Source organism: Dermacentor albipictus, chromosome 4 (assembly GCF_038994185.2).
Source record: "Dermacentor albipictus isolate Rhodes 1998 colony chromosome 4, USDA_Dalb.pri_finalv2, whole genome shotgun sequence".
Taxonomy (NCBI): domain Eukaryota; kingdom Metazoa; phylum Arthropoda; class Arachnida; order Ixodida; family Ixodidae; genus Dermacentor; species Dermacentor albipictus.
In genome coordinates this window covers 138,845,462-138,869,257 of record NC_091824.1, presented here as the reverse complement: position 1 = coordinate 138,869,257, position 23,796 = coordinate 138,845,462, and the positions used below count along the sequence as shown (strand labels likewise).

The following is a 23,796-nucleotide window of genomic DNA, read 5'->3' as shown; positions in this document are numbered from 1 at the left end:
GCAAGAGAGGAAAGGGTCTGTGACAGTTGCAACTTTCAGGTCCACTACTCTAAGTGCACAGAGTTAGGCACTACTGTAATTCCCGTGAGACACATATATCGTGGAGGGGCACACAAGGGAGTCCATAAGTGTTAACCAAAATGGAGACAGCTGAACCCACAATGATGGAGACAGAGATGCAGATGTAGCAGATTATGCACACATGTACTCTCTACTGAGATAATCACCACATAATCGCTATCATTATTAAAGGTCAAAAGCTTGTTGTGCTCATACCTTTAAAACTTTCCTAAGCCCACAGAGCTCAAACACATTCAGTCCAATATCTACAAGCACAATTGTAGTTGAATTACTTACACAAAAGGAATAACCCAACAGTATGTCAAAGGTTGCATTGTAGCTGCTTGGGCAAGAAGCAGTGCCCTGTGAATACTATTTTCTTCCTGCCCCTTGTGCTCCAATAATTTTGATGGATAAAATCAAGTTCAAAGACATTGTATTAACCAAAAAATAATGCGCCTATTTAATAACATCTTCCTAACTTTACTTTATTACACTCCGAACTTCACACATCTTCCAAACACGGCTGTGACGTCTACCTGCTAGGACCTCCGTCTTACCCGCCGTGGTTGCTCAGTGGCTATGGTGTTGGGCTGCTGAGCACGAGGTCGCGGGATCGAATCCCGGCCACGGCGGCCGCATTTCGATGGGGGCAAAATGCGAAAACACCTGTGTGCTTAGATTTAGGTGCACGTTAAAGAACCCCAGGTGGTCAAAATTTCCGGAGTCCTCCACTACGGCGTGCCTCATAATCAGAAAGTGGTTTTGGCACGTAAAACCCCAAATATTATTATTATTATTACCTCCGTCTCCCACCCGTTCCACCCATTCCTGCTGCATCTGACAATATTGTGCGCATCATCCGCAGCAAGGTTGAAGCTGCCTCCCCAGTTCCTCTTCAGGTGCGCAACCCCAACGAGTCCCATACAACCATTTCCCTTATCCAAACCCTTGTCCATCAAGAACTAGCAAACGCAGGCTTACAGACGCTTTGCCCAGTCAACGAACCTGACTAACGCCCGCCCGCCACCTCCGACTTATACAGATGCCACACAGTTCATTTTCATTATCAGAATTCTGCAGAATGACGCACTTCCGATGACAGGCCCATCTGCTTCTCTTGAGGATGCGTTGGACACATTTCCCACCATTGTCGCAGTACTTGGAACTCGCAGCCTTGGCCAAGCTATCGAAACATCCGACGTCCAGGTGGTAGTTCCTGAGTGCCGGTACACAATGACGATGACAGCGCTCTGCCATCATCACCACCAGCACGATCAAAGCACTCCCCTTCGCCATCCAAACACCTGCCCCGCTCACCTCTGCGTCGTTGCTCTCCTTCTCCCACATACTCCCGCCGCTCATCGGAAAACTGACGGGTGCAGCTCCGAGAGGTGTGCCTGCCACGACGACCCGGCTCTAAATTCCTCTGCTCACACTTCCTGGGCATCACAACCTCATCAACGTAGACGTTGGCAGTATACCTGTCATCACACTCGTTGACACCAGCGCCCACATATCGGTCATGAACTCAAACCTCTGTATTCGTCTGAAGAAAGTTCTTACCCCTGCTCTGATCACTGTAGTCCACTTAGCCAATGGTGTGACTCCGGCTGTTGCTGGGTTGTGTACCGCCTGTGTACCTGTTGCCGGACACCACACTTCAGTTTTGTTTTACGTCTTGGATCAGTGCCCACATGCAATTATTTTAGGACTTGACTTTCTCTCGGCACATTTGGCTCTTATTGAGAGCTCTGCAGGAGTTATCCAGCTTGCCTTACCTCATGCCGTTGAGCCTTCTGATCCTGCGCCGAGTCAGCTGTGTTCCGTCGATTACATTTGTCTACCACATATGGCCATGACATACACAGATGTCTCTCCTGATCCCCCTCTGGATGCCGGCAATGACATTGTGTCGCCCAGCGCTACCGTCCTCTGTTAGCAGAGTATCATGTTCTGCACTCAGTCATCAGTATAAAGGGCAATGCTACATGTCTACCTATTGTGAATTTTGGACTACGCCTTCAAGTGATACCCCAGGGTATCTCTCTTGCAACCCTAGCTCCAGCCTCCGACTATCATGTTTCCATCTTAACTGAGCCTGCTGCACCGCCTCCTGCTGCTATTGATTCGGACTTTTCGATGTTAGGTAACATAACAAAGATGATCGCCACTGACCTTCCGGACGAACACGTACACACGCTTCGAGGTCAGCTCATGTCGTATCAGGACATTTTTGATCTCAGTGACCGACCACTGGGCCAAACAACAGCTGTAAAGCATCGGATTCACACCGGCGATGCCAAACCCATACACCGATGTCCCTATCGTGTCTCCTCCGCTGGGCGCCAAGTTATACAAAAGGAAGTTGACAAAATGCTTGCCCATGATATCATCGAACCTTCTTCAAGCCCATGGGCATGTCCTGTTGTGCTCATTAGAAAGAAGGACAGCAGCTGGCACTTCTGTATCGACCACCGGAGTCTCAAACAAGTAACAAGAAAAGACATGTACCCCTTACCTCGGATAGATGACGCCCTTGGCTGTATCAGTGGTTTCAAGTATTTTTCTTCAACAGTCCTTTGTTCCGGTTATAGGCAGATTGCAGTTGATAACATGGATCGTGAAAAGATGGCATTTATTACACCTGATGGGCTCTATCAGTTTAAGGTGATGCCATTCGGGTTATGCAATGCTCCCGCAACATTCGAACCAATGATGGACGCCCTCCTTCACGGCTTAAAGTGGACAATCTGCTTGTGCCACCTCGATGATATCATTGTCTGTTTGTCGTCTTTTGACACACCTCGAGCATCTCTCAACAGTTCTTTCAGTATGCCACAAGGCAAAACTTCAGCTCAATTCAACGAAATGTCACTTCAGCCGCCAGCAACTTACTGTGCTCGGACACCTCGTCGACTCTTCCAGTGTTCGTCCCAATCTGGAGAAAGTTTGTGCGGTCAAGGGCTTCTCTGTGCCCACCTGCGCAACTAACGTTCAAAGCTTTGTAGGCCTCTGCTCCTACTTCCGCAGATTCGTGCAAAATTTTGCTGACATTGCACGCCCTCTAACGGAGCTTCTTAAGAAAGACGCAACTTTTGTCTGGGGTCCTGACCAAGCTAATGCATTAGCTGAGCTGATGACGCAACTCACGTCGGTCACTTTGACATGTCCACTCCAACAGAGGTTCTCACCAATGCCAGCGGCCACAGTATCGGCGCTGTATTGACACAAAGAGAGCACAGTTGTGACTGTGTCATTGCGTATGCTAGCTGTCTTTTGTCACCAGCCGATCGCAATTACTCAATCACGGAATGTAAATGCGTCACCCTCGTTTGGGCAGTAGGTAAATTTCACCCCTACCTCTACGGACAGCCTTTCACGGTTATCACCGATCCCCATGCCCTATCCCTATGCTCGCTTTTGTCTTTAAAAGATCCAGCTGGACGTCTCGTTCGGTGGGCTCTACGTCTCCAAGAGCACTCTTACACAGTGGTGTACAAGACCGGCGGACTGCATGAGGACGCTGATTGCTTGTCACGTCATCCATTAGACCCCCCAGACCAGCCTGAGACCAGCAAGTCAACCTGCTTCCTCATGCTTACTGCGTTTGGTGACATTGCCAATGAGCAACAACATGACCCTTACCTGAGAGACATCATTCTAAGCCTGACGGACCTGCCAACTTCACCCTCTTCGCGTATGTTTGTGCTGCAAGATGGCATACTGTACTGTTACAACATGCACCATGATGGCCCTGAATTGCTACTGGTCGTTCCCAAGCATATGCGTGAGACTGCTCACAAAGTTGCATGATGTCCCAACCGCTGGTCATCTGGGTGTCTCAATGATATATGACCGTGTTCGGCGTTGTTTCTTCTGGCCCGGTATTTACCGTTCCGTTTGCCGTTACGTCGCCTCCTGTAAATCTTGTCAGCACCGCGAAAAAGTAGCAGCCCTACCAGCTGGCCATCTTCAACCCATTGAAACACCATCTTTGCCATTATTTCGAGTTGGGTCTCCTTGGCCCTTTTCCTCAATCACTTAGTGTGTACAGGTCAATAGCAGTTGCTACGGACTACATCACCCAGTACACGATCACGGGGGCTCTGCCTACCAATTGTGCAACTGACGTTGCTGACTTCCTTCTCAACGCAGTGATACTCCACCACGGCGCTCCCCGACAACTTCTTATCGATTGGGGCCGCTACCTTCTATCACAGGTTGTACAAGACATCTTGCCCACCTGCACTACAAAGCACAAGTTTACAATGGCATATCACCTTCAGACCAATGGCCTCACAGAGCAGCTCAATAGAACTGTCACAGAAATGCTCGCTGTGTACATCTCCACCGACCACTGTGACTGGGAGGCCGCTCTGCCGATCATCACATTTGCCTACAATACGTCCCGCCATGATTCTGCTGGTTTCTCTCCATTTTTTCTTTTGTATGGACGAGAACCTATACTACCGTTTGACACTATCCTCCCAGCCGTTCTAGATACAATGTCAGAATGTGCCCGAGATGACATATCTAGAGTGACCGAGGCATGTGAGATTGCACGACTGCATCTGACCACTTTAACCCTGGTGACATCGTGCTTCTTCGGAAACCAGCACAGTGAGTTGGTCTTTGTGAGAAGCTGATTTCACCCTACTCAGACCCATACCGCATCTTGCATCAAGTGACAAGACGTGACCTCCGAGTTACAACTTCTCGATACCTCCACACCGTGATCCTCCTCTGATATCGTTCATGTCACTCGATTGAAGTGATATCACTCAAACCTACCAAGCGCCAGGACAGCGCCTTCACCACCGGGAGTTATGCTACGAGGCGCTGCAGGACCAAATGATGATGAGAGGTCTGATGAAGACAACGATCACCGATATCGTGTGCACGGACTCCATCCTGTATTCCTGTCTTCTGCCCATTGTATATATCATGTTAAATATATTGTCAAGCGTATTTTCTCCCCGTAACAATATGTTTCAGTATACACAGCAAGCAGACACAAAAGCAGCAGTGTGGTCTCAAAAATCTGCGGCAATTCAGTGTAGACTGCACTAGTACTGTGATGTGCCTAGAGTGTTTCAATAGGTCACATAGTTTATTTTCAATCAACAGTAATGTTTTAAAAGGACTCACTGGGCTCTGTGACTGGTGCCAGCCTATAGAGGAAGAGCTGTGAGAGAGAGTCAACTGCCACCAGAACACTGCTGGTCCAGCTCAGCTGCATGTGGGACACTGTGGCATTCAGATGCTGGTACTTCATGCCTAGAGAAAGAAAGGGCATATGACTTCAACACCAGTTAGCATTTGCATGGTCTACAAACTTCATGGTCTGTGTCTGGTGTACGTTCCAGAAAACAGAAAAGCCTGAGGGTACACTTCCCAGTGAACTACTTTCAGTTAAGGGCCATCTTGCTCGTAGACAGAGTGAAAGAAACTGACCAAAAGCACTGCTGTAGTCAGCGTCATCTATATCTGACCTGGGGTCTAGTGTTCAAAGTGAACCAAAGCGGCCGATAGACTTTCCGATAAGCTACTTTCGCTTAAAAGCCAGCTTGTATCTTCACACACAGACGGAAAGAACTCTACAGAAAAATCTGCTACAAACTTCACAGTCTATGTCTCACTAAATGAGCTCATGTTCAAATGAACAGAGCTGAGGGCACACATTCTCGTGAACTAAATTTAGTTCATGAGAAATTCACATATATTTAGAAAAGAGCTTTAAGCAGAAGGCTGATACAATGAGTTTGACATATGGCAGGACCTTTACTACGACAACGTACATGACATCAAGCCAATGCTAACAACAGAAGAAAGAAGTGCCTATAGGCAACCAGAGGAACATCGAATAATGGCTCAAAAACACACAAACATATATATATATATATATATATATAGTGAGTGTCACATACACAAAACAGACACTACAGGAGACAGGCTTTGTACAGCATTACAGAACAGATCCCAAATAGCATTTCTTACATATAAAAGCAATACTATTGGCATCACATGCAAGTAACATCATGTACACACATTGAGCCTAGCTATGCAATTAATGTGATTTGTACTGACTCCTGCAACAATTTCACACATCATAGCACTACTGCTGTATCATGCCCAACACAAATATGATGCACGAATGACCTCAGTTAAATCTCTCACCCATGTTGACCAGGAAGAAAGAAACTCAACAATCAGTTACTACTGTCAAACATACCTGCCGTGGTTGCTCAGTGGCTATGGTGTTGGGTGGATAAACACGAGGTCGCGGGATCGAATCCCAGCCACAGCGGCCGCATTTCGATGGGGGCAAAATGCGAAAACACCCATGTGCTTAGATTTAGGTGCACGTTAAAGAACCCCTGGTGGTCGAAATTTCTGGAGTCCTCTACTACGGCGTGCCTCATAATCAGAAAGTAGTTTTGGCACGTAAAACCCCATAATAATATTTAAAAAAAAACTGCCAAACATTTTCCATTTTCACAAATGCACGAACTTTTCAACACACCATGGTCATCACGTCGATGGGATGCAGAATTGATGTTGATGCAGCAAAGGGTGTTCATGAACTCCCTAGAAAAAAAAAAGGTCCTCCATGAATAGCTTATAGTGAAACTAAACACTGTCAAGCAAATGCACAAAATACAAGTTGTTAGCTTTATATGTCTGTAACTAACACAATATCTAGCCCCTCTATTCTACTTATTCTTGTTCACTGAATAGTGAGGGCCTTGACATTAGCAGCCTTGACGTCGTGAGGTAGCACACAAGGCTTCATGGGCCAGCTGCCTGGCCCATGAGGCAATTACTGTGGGTAAGCTACTGTGTAGAGTGCTTACTGCTCTCAATCACGCGTGCCTCGCACTTTTCCTTGTTCATATGTGGTCTAGCAGCCAGAAAACATATACGATTGCAGTTTGCAATGTACTGAATGTTGTTGAAAAAAAAAAATGTGTTTTCCGGGAATGTATTAATCGGCAAAGAGAAGCGTAACTGTACTGAGTGATTTTTGTGTTCTCGATCGCAAACATTGGCACCGGGTCTCGAAGGAAACGGGATCGTATGAAGGAAGTTCTACTGCATTATGTGACACCTGTGGTTTTTAAAAGGATGTTCCACACCTGCCGCCTTGGTCGTGAGTGGTGCTGGGCTAATCTTGCACACATACATAGGTAGCCAAGAAACTTGGCAACAGGACAGCAGCTGCAGTAGGGCAAACTAAACGAACTAAAGGACACTAAAGACAAGCTAGATCGATAGATTATTCATCTAGAAACCCGTCATTATTTTCTCCGTGCCAATATACCACTTTTTTGCATAGAAAATTGCGATCAAAGGTGGTGCTGCTGCTCCTCAATTTGAACTGGCCCCGCCAAAACAGACGAGTTGATGTAACCTCCATGTGAACACCCTCTATGCTGCTCTCAGTGAATCAGCCAGTGCTGAAGTCCCGTAAGAGATGCCATACCCCACAACAGGTGACTCCACTCTGATTTCCCATTTTCATAATTTTCTCACTTACAAAAGCTCTGTTCTTGCTACAAATTATGCATTCATCTTTACCGAAGCTTAATCTTTCAACCTAGCTCAACTTAATACTTTCCTTTAGTGTCCTTTAATGCTAACACTTAAGCTAATTTCACAAGACACAAGCGTTCAGTGATAGAGCTAACCTTGAGAAGCATTTGATGACATTGTCCTTGTAGGCAGCAATAATGTAAGAAGGAGGTGGGCTCATGTCGTAAATGGACAGACGAGGTGTGCACAGAGCCATGACAGGGGAAGTGTACGTCGTCGATCCATGGTGTTGCCAACCCTGTGAATAAAGATTCTGAATATGACCACATGTACACACAGCTGAATCTTGCATGGATCAGCTACCCTTACAGGGACACTAAAAAACTAAGTTAAGGTGACAAATCAGCCCAAAGCATTGTTTTTTCAAGAACATAGCTGTTTTAAAAGAAAGGGATATATAATATAGGATATAATTGGTGCTACCCCATTGAGAATACGGACCAGCTACCAGTGACGCCTTATGTCCTGCTTATTATATATAATTAGCAGTGAGAAAGTGGCAGTAAGAAAGGTAACTGCACTACACCTATAAAGATATAAGAAAATGCAGTTCAACCACTTCAAGTTGATCTTCATATAGATGAACTTGCTGATGCTACCCTTCATACCATGTTGTTTACGCTATCTGCAGGAGTGCATTGCTTTCTTTTATATAGTCTTCAACTCGAAAAGGGTGATAGCATGCAGTGAAGCATACCCACTAAGATAACCTCCTTTGGCACAGCGCAGTAATTCTGCATTGTGCCAAAGTGTGGAACCCTTATCTTTATAGACTTATTTTTTCTTTTCCTTCCAGGCATTCTACTGTCTCACACTAGAATTACATCTTTGACTGCAATTTGGACAGCAATAGCCTTTTCTTTTGGGCACGGAACACCAAGAAATATTGTAAACCGTTGTTGAATCAATTACTCACCTGCCTTCAAAGGCGATTCAATCAAGTAGTTTGGCATCTCTTACCGTTAAGATGCAAAATATGGTAGCTCACATTTACTAAAATCAGAGCCTCAGTGCGCAAAAAAATTAAATAAATAGCAAAGAGCTATAGTAACGGCACCTCATTGAAATTCCCACACATCAGAGGCAGTAACCGGAGGCCAGCATTGCATGCAGAGAATGAGCTTAGGCATATTTGAACTTTCAGGTCCCATACATGATGTATTCAGCAGTAATGTTTTCTCAATACAAACATGATGCTCTGTAGAGGGCGCTTGATCATTTAAAATGTCAAAACCTGGTTAGGGCACTTGAGAAGGTAGGCAAGCGCAATACTACAACCAAGTTAACAGCAATGGCAAGTGCTCAGAGCAACCTGTAACTGTGGATGTCAACATAACGTTTTCCAAAATGAAAGCTCTGGGCCATAATCATCAGAGCAGTACTTCTTCGTTTTCTACGTGCCTCTGATAGAAGCTGTTACAGACGAACCCTTGGCACCCTAACTGGCTGACTTTTCAAACTCTGTGACAGTTTCCTATCTGCCTAATACCTAACAGTGAATAGAACAACAGTAATTCACCGCAGTATGAGCAGTGTGGGAGGGTAGGAATCGTGGAGCAACAATGCCTGAACGCTTCCAAGAAATCAGTAATTCGCGAAGGCATGTGTTTTATCCTTACAACAGTCTTGGTAACAGTGTCGACAGAAGGTGTGTGGAACATCTTGTGGAACCGCACCGGCTTCTCTCTCAGTTCCCACAGCTCAATAGTGCTGCCAGCAGAACCTGAAAGAGTAGCACACAGTGGAGGATAAAAACGTCTTGTACAGCTACAAGCAAATAGAAGAATTTAAGATTATCTGATAGCTATCAAAGTGATTGATTCACAATTCATGACATTTAACATCCAAAAGTAACACTGGGAGTTATGAGGTACACAGTAGTAATTACACTTATAAGGTACACAGTCCAGATTATTTTGACTGGTATCTGGAGTTCTTTAACATGCACCTAAAGCTAAGTACATGGGCGTTTTCGCATTTTGCCCCAAAATTGGGAACTATCAAAATGACAGGCTACCGTGTGTCCACAACTGTTCAGACATGAAATGTTCTACAAATATAGCAGCGCTGTAGCCAACACAAATGCTAATGCCCAAGTAAATCCCAGTCAGATAGCTGAGCAAACTACAAAACTGCTCCTTGGTGTTTTCCTCTCCTCAAGTTATTTAGCAATAAACTTGCAAGGTTTAACATCATACTTAAGATGAAGACAAAGAGAAAAAGCACTTGCCAATCTTACCAATCAACAGATTGGCAGGATTTAAAACATTGCACTTGAGACAAAGACAGAGCACTAACCTGAGACTGACACAGCAACAGCATCTGCTGCTTCTCGCAGGACGAAATTGAGGTGCGTTACACGCGTATGGGCTGAAAACAATTTTCACGAGGTCAACAGTGCAAAACTGCGGCTTCAATACAGACTTACGGGGCTTTTCACGAGGCTGTGCCGTGGCATGACAGTTCAGATAAAAACTTGAGAAAGGGTGGCAGGTGATGATGCATTTGTCTGCAAGTAGCCCAACATGGAAAAGCAATGCTAGTGCTTTTCACAAACAACACATGGTTGACTGTTTCTTACCTTGGTTCAGTTTCAACGCTATACGAAAGCAGTGGACAGATGACTGGACAAGGCCATCGCTGGTCACAACCAGAAAATCACCATCTGAAATGGTATGACATGCCATGTCAAAAGTACAATAATTTGTGACAGCTCAAAGGGTCACTAAAGAAAAATATTAAGCTAAGCCAGATTGGGAGGTAACGGCCAGTACAATGCAAGAACTCCTTTCACCCAATTCTATTGTTTTATCACCAACAACTCATGATTAGCCAATCTTAGTGACAACATAGATGGAGCACTGCTTGAATTACCGATGAAGCGTGGAAAGGAAAAGAAATGGAACATAATCATTATGTTAACCTAGCCTACCTATGAGGAATAAGTCAGTATTACTGCAAGTGAAGGCTTGCTAAACCTTGCTAAACCAAAAAGGACACAAACACTGAAGACAGGTGATGACATCACTTTGGAATTCTCACACCATCTCTCAGTGACACCAAAAATTTTGACACCATCTGCTCAATGCCAGTTTTCTCTTGTAAAAAAATTTTTCAAAAATAAGGAAAGGTTCAATCTTGCAACTTTTATGAACTATGACTTTTCCTGCACTAAAAAAGCTCAAATGTATTAAACTGTTTTGAAGTCTGTGATGTTATAACAACAGTGTTGGTGCTGCAGTTGTGAGGTAAAATTAAAAAAAAAAACTAGCTTGATGCATATTTCTTTTGACTGATAAGCAATCCTTATCTGCTGAAGATATGTCAGCCAAGAGCAATTGAGCAAAGTCAGGAAAGCTGTGTGATCAGTGCCATCACAAAGTGCACCCATTGCATGTTTCAAGGTGAAGCAATTCAGGTCTGTGATGCACCTTATTTTATAACATTTTTTGATGTTTTAGTTGTAACAATAGAGATAACTAAGATAGCGATTTGAGCAAGTTGGTCTAAGTTCATGGTTTCTTCCCACACTTTGATGCGCTGTGCTGATTCACGCCATGAATAGAGTTCGTGTTAAATTTAATAATGCAATGTTCTTTTTTCTTACAATATGTCAACATGTGGCACACTGTCATATGGTCACGAATGCATGGAGTATAAAAAGCTGGTGTAGCTTTCAACAAAATGCATGATGTCTTTTCTTTTATTTTCTAGTTATATGCATTCTGTATGCTCTCATGTTTATGAGTTCATTATTTTACTTATTATTATTAGTCTTGTATTTTTATCCTGTGGCATTGGAGTGGCTACTTTGTACATTGTTTGCTGAAAGAACTATCTTTTGTCTTTTCTCTAGTATGCACGTTACCGTCTATTATTTTTGTGCATTTTTCTAATGTTTGTATGAAATGTTGTGTATAGATTTTTATACTGTTTATTATTCATGTATGTGTATTATTTTTTGCTATATACCCTTTATATACACTTTTTTAGTCCATATGTGGTGCCCCTCACCCCCCCCCCCCCCTGCCCAATGCCTCATACAAGGCCTGTAAGGAAATTTTAAATAAACAAATAAGTAAATAAATAAATAATGTAGTCTGCAAAATATAGAAACAGAGTATAACAGAAAAAAAAATCCCAGCAAGGGCAGAAAACCTGGAAGCCAAAATTAGTTTTAGCCTCCTTTAGGAACGTGAAAAAGAAATAATGTTTGGCATGATAACGAGCAATCTGACAAAATATTGCCCTGTGCAAGCAGGAGTATGCACCTTTCTGGTTAATATCAATGCCAGAATGAACGGGAAAGCCTCAAAACTCTAAAGGTTAGTTTTGATGCTTCATAATTCATTTCCTCCAACACAGCCTAAAAAAATTCATATGGGTACAGATTCATTAGGGAATGTCCTAGCTTACTTAAGATATTTTGCAACTATGTTAACAACCCTTTCATGAGAAAAAGTTTGTCTTGCAAAAACTTAATATTACTGGAGAAAAATATAAGCAAAACCAAGAAAACACCAGTAAACGAAGATCACACTTATTTTACAGGAACTAATAAGACGTAAGGTAGTTCACACAATTAGTCACCATGTTGGAATGGTTTCTTGACACTCCTGTGAAACTTAGCAAAAGTTTTTCTGTTTATACAGACAGACACCAACAGTGCACCTTTGGCAGGTGCATACTGCTCTTGATAATTGTGCATTTTTCATCACATTGCACACATCCTTCACATTAATATGCACAAAAGCCTAGATAGCAATTTTCAAGCTAGCACTAAAGATTCTTACTGCAGGCAGCAAAGCACAACTACATGGTTAGTTATTTCCGTCTGAAATAAGGAAAAAAGCGAAACACTGAATGTGATAGCAAGGTTTGGTGTTACACTCAAGCTCCTCGGACGGCGTCCTAACGATACGTGAAGGCGACACGGTGGGAAACAGCGCGGGTACAACTGCTACTGGGCAGCAGAAACAGCGCCCTCAAATATACCAGGCATCTCACAATGCTGGCACAATGAGGAATGCCAAAAGCGGCGTTGCAGATATCACAACTTGATTGTGCTTGAGATAAGACTGACCGTTCGCATTTGTGCGAACGGTCAGTCCATGTCCAATAAAGGAGACAAATAGTTCCATGTTGACCTTACTGTCAGTTCTGCTTAGACTGGTGTTTGCACCACAGTGTGGTATGCACATAGCTACTCTGCAGGATTGCTCATGCCAACTGGATAAGGCTCTGGCTCCACTGCAGAGCTGACTGGGAGAAGTGCGATGACGCAAACACTTGGCTTCATAGTTTTTGCATCCAAATGCACTGCGCATCTCTGGAGACCTTCCAACCTTCCACATGCAGGCAACATATACACCGTCGATACTATGGCAGCATGATAGCAGTGATTTCCATATAACTGCTATCGCAATAATAGTGCAGATTTATGACAAGGAAGGCTAAATGTGATAGGGCAAATGTGATCGTGAAATCGTGAAGCTGTGCTTGAAATAGTTGAAAGGCGACTCAGTGCCTCTGCAAGATTTGGAAAATGCACGTCCAAGGTAAAAGAAACAATAATGTTTTTGTATCATTATGCTGTCTAATATGGGATGGGTTAGCAATAAACAGAGTGTAGGAGGACTGCCTTACAGTACAGATATATAACACATATAAAACATTATACCTTATGGCAAGTCTGTATACCATAATTAAGGAACATGGGCGTGAAGGCCTTCTGCTGCATTGAAACTAGGAGGCAAGCACACTCACTCTTTCCGTAACAGAGATCAACCACTTTGAGTCGGCTTCTGTATTGGCCCAAAATCTCAGTGCCAGTGATCACAGTCTCATCAGACTGCAATATCACCACACAAACCTGCAACAAAAAGCAGCAATTCATGTACGCCACCCCAAAATGTGAATGCATTGTCATGGACAAATGAAATCTAAAAAGGACTTTTTTAGAGATGAATACATAAAATGAAAAACATTGAATTACACAACTTTATATAAGGGTGTAATTCATCTCCCTCTACAAAGAATGGTGTATCTTACATGCTGAAGCCCTAACAAATCTCACTAATCTATTTCCCACTGTAAGCACAATCTTCCGATTTTGCAGATTTGATTGAATTTTCACATTTGTGTTTCACAAGTCCACAATAGTGCATGCATACCTGCCAACCTGTAAACATTAAAATTCGTAAAAAATCTCGTGGATATGACAAGAAAAATGGGAAGGGAAGTTGGTGATAGAATGTCTGTACTAAGGTGCCTTGATACCACACTTCTCCGTACAGGATGGCGACACGTCCAATTGCACCGCCATATTGTGTCGGAACACATAAAGGTGCGCTATGACGGACAGGGGGAATTTAAGTTCTGCACTCGCCTACAGTGTAAATACGACTCTTTTTTGCAGTTTGCACAATTACGTGCATTGCAATATTTACATCTCACCATAAACATGGAGGTGGAATGCTTACAGTGAAGCAGTATTAAAATAAGTTTCAAGCCCAGCAGATAACTAGTCGTTCTTGCCACACTTTCCCTTGCGCTAACAAATTTGTTTGGCTGAAATGCCGTGAAAAGATATAGGACAAAACGAGGCGAATAAATGTGGCAGTGTTACCAACACTTGAAGGTAATGTAGTTGTTGAGATACAAATTGTGCATACAAAAGGTAAGAATGATAAAGAAAATGTGGTCGAGAACAGTTTTACATTTGCAAAGACACACTCTACATATACGAGTGTAAAAAAGCATGCTCAATTCGTAGTTTCAATCACAGCACAGCTGCCGAATTTCAAGGAGGGCAAAATGCAAAATCACTTGTGTATACTTAGATTTAGGCGCATGTTAAGGAACCCCAGATGATCAAAATTATTTTGAAGTTCTCATTATGTGCCATAATCAGATGGAGGTTCTGGCACATAAAACTGCAGAATTCATTTTTAATGAGTGAAAAGTAAAAAAAAGGCACAATGTACGAAATCTAAACACTGATAAAATAACACCATCATTGCAATATCTATAAGCACATGCATTCAGCTTGTGAAAATTTACTGCCTCTAGTATAGTATAGCATTTTCTACCTGAATAAGTATAGTGCCTAAATATTTTGCTGAAAACACATTTGTCGTACATTCTGTAATGTTATGACCCATAGATGAGCACAGTAATGTGAGAAAGAGAAACATATTGACACACCTCACCAAAAGAAAGGGAATGTGTATTGAAAAAATATATAGCTGTCACTTGAGTAAAACCAGGGGAAGTCAGCCTAGAAACCGAGATGTAGTTAAAGGCAGCACGCCAACACATTCAACTGCCTGAAGCCACAGAGGGCCACACACATAAACTTGAGAGCACTGACAAAGCAAAGCTCAAGTTATTATGTATCTTAAAACATCAAAACAGATTAGCTTAAGTTTACACCTGTGGCAGTTTTACTTCATATTCCATCCCCCTCGATACATCTGGCTGGTACAATCAGGCCAAGTTAAACTCTGAGCCACAAAAACTCCCCAAGAACATTTTACTAACAAATGGATGCTCCGTGCATGCGACTGCTGGAATTGACACATTGTGTTTTAGCAGGCTTCTCATTGCCTTGAATAAACGACTGAGACAGCAAATGCCTAGTACATCAGAAAATTTCCTGAAGACCATTTCACATGAAGACGCAAATTTAGCATCATGGCTTAGATGAACAAAGTTCCTGTCAACTTCTTCCTGCATTCTGGGCCGCAGAAAAACCTAAGACATAATGTCATTTTTCCGTTGAGCTGGTGCACAAATGTGTGCAGCAAATGGGCTTAACGGGGAATTTTTAGCAACAAAACTGTCATACACGTTTTATCTCACAACGCGAGTTTGAAAAGTCAAGTTGCCAAACATGTCTGCAGCACCACGGCAATTACTGACCAGACAACACGACCACGCCACACTGTCTAATGCATGCACATATACTGCTGCTTCAACAGCTCCGACACAATATGGCAAAGGTGCAGGACGTGCCTGGTCAAAGGGTGTCGCCACCCTGAACAGTTGGAAGTCACGGTCACATTGAGGCACCCTAGTGTCCAGAGAACACAGCCTTTCTGAGATACATACACACTGAACTAGTGGTGATATACTTTTAGATGCAGCCCACAAGCAGACGCAAACTTGGAACAGCAGACACTGACAAGCAACATATTGTTTCTAGATCACAGTGAATTTTTCAGCTCCTTTGCTGTTGCTAATTTCACCTGCTTCAGGAACTTGTCTGAATAAACTAGCTCAAAGCAAGTATCCCTCAAGTACATAGCAAGTTGTGCCACCACAAATGGTTGGCACATGTACCATGCCAATTTATCATGTGTGCATATTGTCTCTATTGCCACCCAATCCTTTAGGATCTTTAAAGCTTTTTCACAAACAGAATGTATTTTTCATAAAACTTGATGCAACATGATGCAACATTTGTAAAACCGTAAAATGAGCTCCCAGCCCTGTCCACGGTTCCTAAAGCTTTTTCACAAACAGAATGTATTTTTCATAAAACTTGATGCAACATGATGCAACATTTGTAAAACCGTAAAATGAGCTCCCAGCCCCTTCCACGGTTCCTAAATTTGCAAAAATTAGGGAGTGTTTGCGGGTGTCAAATGCACAATGGGCACGTGAAAATTATATGTCTCAACTATCAGCGACAAATGCAAGCTGCTGGTAAGCTGTAGAATCAACCAGAGAAGGCAAAAATACATGCTCACTTCCCAGATACACAAAAGGAGAATACAACATATTCCTGTGATGAAGGTATGTTTCTGTACAAACTTGCTAAATTTATTAGGCAGATTTTACTTATTCATGAATAGACTGTCACCCTATTGCAAATCAAAACAATACATCTCCCCCTATCCATTAGGTAGGGGGAGGTGTATTGTTTTTTTTAGGTTGTTGTTGGCATCAAAAAAATGTTTTGAGCTTTCTTTTTTCTAAGTATCAGTGTAGTGATGAAGTGCCATCAGTCACAGGCTGCAATATAGGTGCAGTTTACATTATGAAACATGGTTAACAGAAAGCATTACCAATAACAAACTTCAAGCAGTTATGGTATTATGTCAATAAAATTCAATTTATTTCGATTCAATTCAAAACATACCAACATAATTGCTAGCTTGTGTCCACTGAACACACAGATCAGCTCTTTCCAAAGTGGATTTTTTCGAGGCCCCCAATATTGTGATGTTGACTTCCATCCTCAACACACAACCCAAGCTGACATTTTCACAAAAAAACTGCACACTTTTTGCTTGTAAAAACTAAGGGTGCCATATAATCATGTTCAACCTTTAAAATGTTTGATAACACAGTGACCATGTCATTAGTAAGATTACTTCAGTTTTCACAGATCACAGTATCTTAGTGAGAGTTTTTATTTCCAGAAAAGGCAGGGAAGTCAGCCTGAGTTGGTGCTCTTTAACCCACTACTCTGCACTACAGATTATCGTAATAAACTAAAATGCTTGCAGCATTTCAGATTGGGTTGTATAAGTTCAGCTTGTCAAAGGAATACTAATATAATTTTACGAGCTATCTTTCTTTTTTGCTTCCAACAGCTTGAATAAAAACTACCTACAGCACATTTCATCGGTTTGTATACTTGTTTACCAGCATATCTATTTGAATATGTGTGGGTTGAAAAGACCTCATTTGTGTTTCTTGTTTTCCCGATGATGCAAGGATAACAGCCAATCGTGAGCAAAGGGTTGGCGGTATTTTTTACAGCAGTTGATAGCAGAGCCTTGGGGTGCCTTCACCTAGGCCCGGCTTCATCGTGTTGACCTACTTAGCATTACCAAAAAAGGACGTGGACAGGGATACCTCTGTCCTCGGCACATGGCTCTTTCTTCGGATAGCATCTTTTCTGGGTGCACACAGACAACCAGCAGTAAGACAAAGTGTTGTTTGCACATACTGGAAAAGACCCCAGCTCCCAAATAACTGCATTCAAGTGTGCATGAATGCAGGCTCCTGTACGCAGGATATCAAATCAGCAGTGAACCAGAAAAAAAAAGGTTATTTTTGTGCAAGGAACAACTGAACAGAAGTGCTTTCTTTTCTTTCTTCTTTTGCAGTCAAGATTGAAGTAGAAAATAAAATGTTTTTTATTTCATCTCTGGCATCCTTCATCCATACACTGCCTTGTGATTCAACTGTGCTGCACCATTTGCAAATGCTCACAGACTTGCGGCAATTTTAGAAGTGGCAGTACCATTAGTACGGTATTCGACGTGGCTTGCCATGAGGCAGGAATGTTAGTAACACACTCATTAGCATTTCAATTAGCGACCATCAAATGATATTTTGGTGGTAGGATAATTGTACAATACTAGCTGAAATGAAGAAGTGCTTCATAGCTAGGTGGTTGCTTTTGATTACACTGGTATGTAAACCAAAATAGGTGTGACAGAAATGATATATTGCTTTCAAGGTGTACTTCCACAAGGTGATTTTTTTTTAACTACCTGCTCAAAAGCACCATCGAGTTTTTGCACCAAAAAGAAACTTGTGCTGTTTTTCCACGGTCATCCTTAGGGTGTGCAAGCCAACATAATCCAATTCAAACCTGTTGGACCATTATTTTATCGTTCCAGTGTTGAACCAGAAATTAATTGTTTTTGCTGAATCAGAACAAAAGCCAAAATGAAAAAAGTTTCAGCTCAATACTCTGCCTGTACACATCACACCATGGCTGGACTTGACAAGATACAGAATTCACTTCCCAATGAGGAGTTCAGGGACCCCCTAGCATCCACACTGTGCACATCGGAACCCTACTCTCACACAAGTCAATGCTAAATTTCGCACGAGATTGTTGATCAGTGTGCAAGTGCCACAATAGTTTTTTTTATTTTATTTTTTTCAAAGCATCACAGGTACAACTATAAAATAAATCTGCCTTCTATAAAAATGGAATGAAACTCTATTGCAATCAATGTCATCACAGCCGACAAAAATATGACAGTATCAACCATGGAGGAAGGAAAGCACAGGAGAGGCCCCAGCCAGCACGGACGCGTTGGAGAAAGTGTGTGGCAGAAGTTGCTGCTTTTCGCAAAGGAACACTGGGACTGGTGCACCAAACGTCAATGTTGCCACAGCAACCAATCTCCTGAAGCTCCCACTGCTGCTCTAGGCCTCTGAACAGTGAGATAAGTTTCTTCAGTCCGTGTCTTTCTTGAAGCACATTCTGTTCACAAGACAAGCTGACTTTGGAGTGTGGTGTGTAAGCTTGAAAGTTGTGTTTGAAGATGAGTGTGAGTGTCAGCCATTAGAGCCACAAAAATTCACACTGATTGTTACTCATTTTGCTTGTATTCTCAAGTCTCCGCAACCAATAACTTGGGTTTGTGTGCATCGTTATAATTTCTATTGCTTTTAGCTTTTCTCACTAAGGTAAAAAAGCCCTAGAGCAACAATAATGACCTTAAAAATGTGTTGAAGGGCATGTTTAATAAATAACATGGGCCCCTCGAAGTACAAGGAGAGGTAAGACCAAAGTTCTTGGAGTCTTACCAAGCCAGAGCTGGTCACAGCAATGCAGCCTTCACTTGGTTTCCCACCAACCTGACGCACTGAGGGGCCAAATCGCACATGTACATACTTTTCCAAGTACAGTGCACTGTCTTTCTTCTCCATGTTTAATCCAATCTGAAACAAGAAGCACAGGGAATACATATGCTGTGAATCACAAACTTCCCTTGAATATGTCAGAATAAGTCAATTCAGGCTAAAAATAAATACTTTTATCTTACATTGTCCGCACTTGCTAGAAAAGTTAACAGGAACAGAACATACCATTAGTACATGAAGATTATATAAATGTGCTTACTGCCTCACGTTCTTACTCAAAATAAATGAGTGAAATTTAATAAATGAGCAATGGAACTGTATGAAAATGCACATGACCTTTACTACTTTCATGTTTTCAGTTTTTGATTCTCTCATAGTGGCTATCACACAGGCCCTCAGAGAAACACAATTTCAGCACTGCTCAACTTCTTGTCATTGTACCTTTATTTCTTTTTGTGCTCCCGTATGAATTTAAGGACTATTGTGAGAATCACATTGGACTTGCATGACTAAATGAGGGATTTTTGGAAATAAAGTTTATTGTCCGCACCTGTAGATACATTACAATGTACAGAACTTAAACACATAAACATGTATAGGCTGGGAACTGTTATATGTTATGTTATACTTAAGTAGCCAGGCCAGCTGGAAACCTCTCTTAACTATGCACAAAGTTGTTTAACATTTCCGCATGTAGGATCACCTCTTGCAAGCAACACTTCAACCAATTAGGCAAGCAAGCGAAACTACTGGCAACTCAGGTAAGACAAAATAACAGCATGATTTTGCCGCAAGCAAGTGCCCCTTCTGCGGAACTTGCTTTGACACGGACCTTCTTCCCATTGTGAAACCAGGCACCCGTCAGAATGTACTCGCCGGGGAACGAGGTAGAAGCGATCATAGTCCAGTCATTGAGCAAGTAACCCTGGAAGAAAGCGCGAAACGACGAATGAACTGACGCACAGTAAGAAAAAAAAATTTCTTTCAGAAATGTATTTACAGCAACGCACCTTCATAGACCACAACTGTATTTGTCCCACAGCATCTGTTATGAGTAACTTCGATGCACCTACGTCCCATTCAACACAGGTAATTTCTTCGGTATGCGTCATGACTCTAAATTTAGAAGGAAAAATATAATTAATGGAACAGTGCAAGCTAAGAAAACGTAAGTGTATGTGAGTCTATAGTGTAACAGAATGCAATATCGTTTACGTCTCTTGCATACAAAGCTCCTCCAAAGTTTTGTGGACGACGGTGGCGGAACTCGTATTGCATACATAAAAAGGGGGTGCGTGAGCACATCTTTGCAGCACATTGCTGTTAACTCACTTGTGCGCATCCCAAGGCATGTTGAGGTCAACAACGAACACATGAAAGCACGTGATTTTTCCAACTGGTTCTTGAACGTCTGACGACGAGGTGAACGCTAGCGTGTTGTGGCTTGACACAGAGCAGACAGCCTTGCTTTCCGTGAGCCTAAAGTATGGACATAAATCATCAAAGACATCACCCGTAAGCATAGACCCAATCTGTGGCGGCAGTTCATAACGGTATACATGAATAATAATGGTTGCGCATGATTCCGAAGGAACCTTACCATTCTGTGCTTGACGGTACGGAGCTGGGAAATCGCTTCAGCACTGAATAAACGTGATCCATTCCGTCAGGTTGCCTCTAAATAGCGCACTTAGCCCAATAACACTCAGATAGTTACCGAATCTAGATTATAATGACGCGTTACATAAGAGTTAATTAATTTAAGCAAGTTGTCAAACTCCAACCACACGCAGCAGGCTCCCAGTACCGCCGAGCTTCGCAAGTTGGCGGCGATGCACACCCCATCCTCCTCTGTCTTCAGGATTGGATTGGCGCGGCCCCTTTACCGGTGTTCAGCCGCAGCCATTTTCAATTTTGGCTTTCGACGCGGCTACGGTTCGACGTTTCGATGGCTTCATGCACGGCTCCGTGCATAGTAACATATGCGTAGGCGCGTAAATTTGATTTGCTTATTACAGAGCAAATCCTTCAAATCCCGTTTAAACGGTTTAACACTTCTACGACTACGACCGTCGCAGCTCTGAGACCGGAGGCTGCTCTTGTGATCGATCACTCTTAAAACGGTTGCACCCTTTGGGGTGTGTATTTGTCCCACAACGATAATTGTCATCTGCCTTGCTGGCGTTTCCTTTCTTGAAAACTCGGCTCCGGCTACTTTCCTGTTCAGAATACTGTGTCACACTGATTAACGCGCATGCCGTTCGTGAATGAGAAGTACCGGGCTCGCAGCGTTAAGGAAAGGAAACGCGGGCAAGATAGATGACGATTATTGTTGTGGGAACAAGATACGCCCCAAAGGGTGTAAATTTTTTCTAAGAGTGATGAACACGATTTGTTACAAGAGCAAGGCTTGTTGCACCTCCGACATATGGATCCAATACTTGCGTCAACATTAACGAATTCGGACTGGTTAGAACGCTGCTACTATTGGTTTTTAACGCAACCATTTTATATATGACCAAGCCACACTTTACCACCATGTTTTTATTCTTTATTTTTCAAACATGGTCCTACAGACGCGTTCCAACAGATGTGAAATGCTCTGAAATCCCCTGAACCTACCTGAAGGCTGTTGAATTCAACATATGGAAAGCTTTAGCTCGGGCCCAACTCCGACGCGGCCTATTCAAGTACATGTAAAACACAAAAACGTTTTTATGAGATAACCCCTGGACCAATTTTAATGAAATTTATTGCATCTGAAAGAGAAAGTCTAGTGACTGTTGGAAGCGGTATTTCAATTTAGGGCTTGAATTTTCTTAAAACAATTTTCAAATATTTGACCGTTTCAAAAAAATAGAAGCACGAAGTTTACAAATTCATAGCTCTGCATCAAGAACTGATATCGCAGTTCTGTAAACGGCATCCATTAGATCGCTCAAAGCGGACGTATTCAGTATATCATTTTACATCTTACGTGAACTTTTTACGTTGGTTACAAGGGTTTTGCAGAAGTTGTATTTCCCTATTATTAATTTTTTCTTTATATTCATGAGTAACACATCAATTTTGTCCGCTTTAGATGTACTATTAGATGCAATTCACATAATTGTATTATCGTTTTTCGTTGTTGAGTTACAAAGTTGTAAACTTGATAGTTTCGTTTCTTGAAAATTTTCCATTTTTGCCCATTTTTAATAAAAAATTGACAGACTAATTCAAAAATTCGAAACCAACAGTCACTAGATTTTAAGTTTTTCTTTTAAATGCAACAAACCTCGTCAACTTTGGTGCAGTGGTTGCAGAGAAAAACGACTTCTCATTCTACATGTGTTTAGATAGGAGCACCCGAGCTAAAGCTTCCTCTTAATTCTGCTCACTGTTGGAAGCAGACCCTTAATTTAGAACCTCTACAACATCAATTCAATAGCACAGGGTAAAGGAATAACTATGTTTCCACATGTTTAGGTAAAAAGCTAAGGTATAATAAAGCTTGCCCTCAAAAAGCATTTTCTGAAAAGAATCGCAGAGCAATGCCCTCTATCCGATTCTACACCATTTATTTATTTATTTATTTATTTCAGTACTCTCAGGGCCAGAGGCATTACAGAGAGGAGGGGCATACAAAATCGGCGGCAGATTTCTTAAATTTGTTGACGTCGGTGATGGCAGCCATGAAGGCAGGGAGGTGGTTCCAGTCATTTCCAGTTCGAGGAATAAATGAATTTATACAAAGGCTAGTTCGGCATTGCGGTATTCCTACCTTGCAGTTGTGGTCAGTGCGGGAAGATATATAAGATGGAGAGAGGAGTAACTTATGTTTGAGAATAGGGTTGGTATAATAAATTCTGTGAAAAAGACACAAGCGAAAATATTTACGACGCAGAGAAAGAACGGGAAGACCAAGTGCAGATTTCATTGCAGATACGCTTGCTGTTCGGGAATAATTTGAAACAATAAAACGGGCGGCGCGGTTTTGAACAGACTCTAAAGCGTTAATTAAGGTTATCTGATTAGGATCCCAAATGGAGCAAGCATATTCTAGTTTAGGCCTGATTAACGTCCTATATAGATGAAGCTTAATGGTGCTGTTAGAAGCTATGAAATGGCGCCGTAGGAATCCGAGCGTGCGGTTAGCCTGGTTAGATATGTAGTTGATGTGCATTTTCCAGGACAGATTGTGTGTTAAGTGAATACCCAGGTATTTGTAAGATGAGACAGATGATAACGGAGTGTTATTAAGAAGATAGCGAGGGGTGTATTCAGGAGGACGGCTGGAGATACGCAGGTGTTTGCACTTGGTGGTGTTAAGTGTCATGAGCCATTCGCTGCACCATGAAGAAATTGCGTTCAAGTCAGATTGCAAACATGCTTCATCAGAGGGATTAGTAATTGAACGATAAAGCACACAGTCATCTGCGAAAAGGTTAATATGGGAGATAACGTTATCAGGAAGGTCATTAATGTAAATTAAAAACAGTAGAGGACCTAACACAGAACCTTGAGGCACCCCAGAAGTTA

The 23,796-nt window shown here is 42.3% G+C and overlaps 1 protein-coding gene across 2 annotated transcripts in view; it reads right to left on the bottom strand.

The window, feature by feature from the left end:
• Positions 1-21,159, bottom strand: part of MED16 (mediator complex subunit 16) — a 53,488-nt gene extending 32,329 nt beyond the window's left edge. The window contains exons 1-13 of one of the 2 annotated variants that reach the window (XM_065423983.1): positions 20,876-21,159; positions 20,608-20,754; positions 20,286-20,391; positions 20,108-20,200; positions 19,219-19,353; positions 13,423-13,528; positions 10,238-10,321; positions 10,085-10,165; positions 9,955-10,026; positions 9,276-9,379; positions 7,752-7,894; positions 6,587-6,651; positions 5,212-5,340 (exon numbers count right to left, since the gene is read on the bottom strand). In XM_065423983.1, the coding sequence (XP_065280055.1) occupies positions 5,212-5,340; positions 6,587-6,651; positions 7,752-7,894; positions 9,276-9,379; positions 9,955-10,026; positions 10,085-10,165; positions 10,238-10,321; positions 13,423-13,528; positions 19,219-19,353; positions 20,108-20,200; positions 20,286-20,391; positions 20,608-20,754; positions 20,876-20,937 (1,327 nt within the window). In that variant the 5' untranslated portion in view covers positions 20,938-21,159. Of the gene's footprint in view, positions 1-5,211; positions 5,341-6,586; positions 6,652-7,751; positions 7,895-9,275; positions 9,380-9,954; positions 10,027-10,084; positions 10,166-10,237; positions 10,322-13,422; positions 13,529-19,218; positions 19,354-19,457; positions 19,468-20,107; positions 20,201-20,285; positions 20,392-20,607; positions 20,755-20,875 lie in introns of those variants that run through there. The other variant, XM_065423984.1, reaches the window with a different exon arrangement.
• Positions 21,160-23,796: the final 2,637 nt, after the last annotated feature.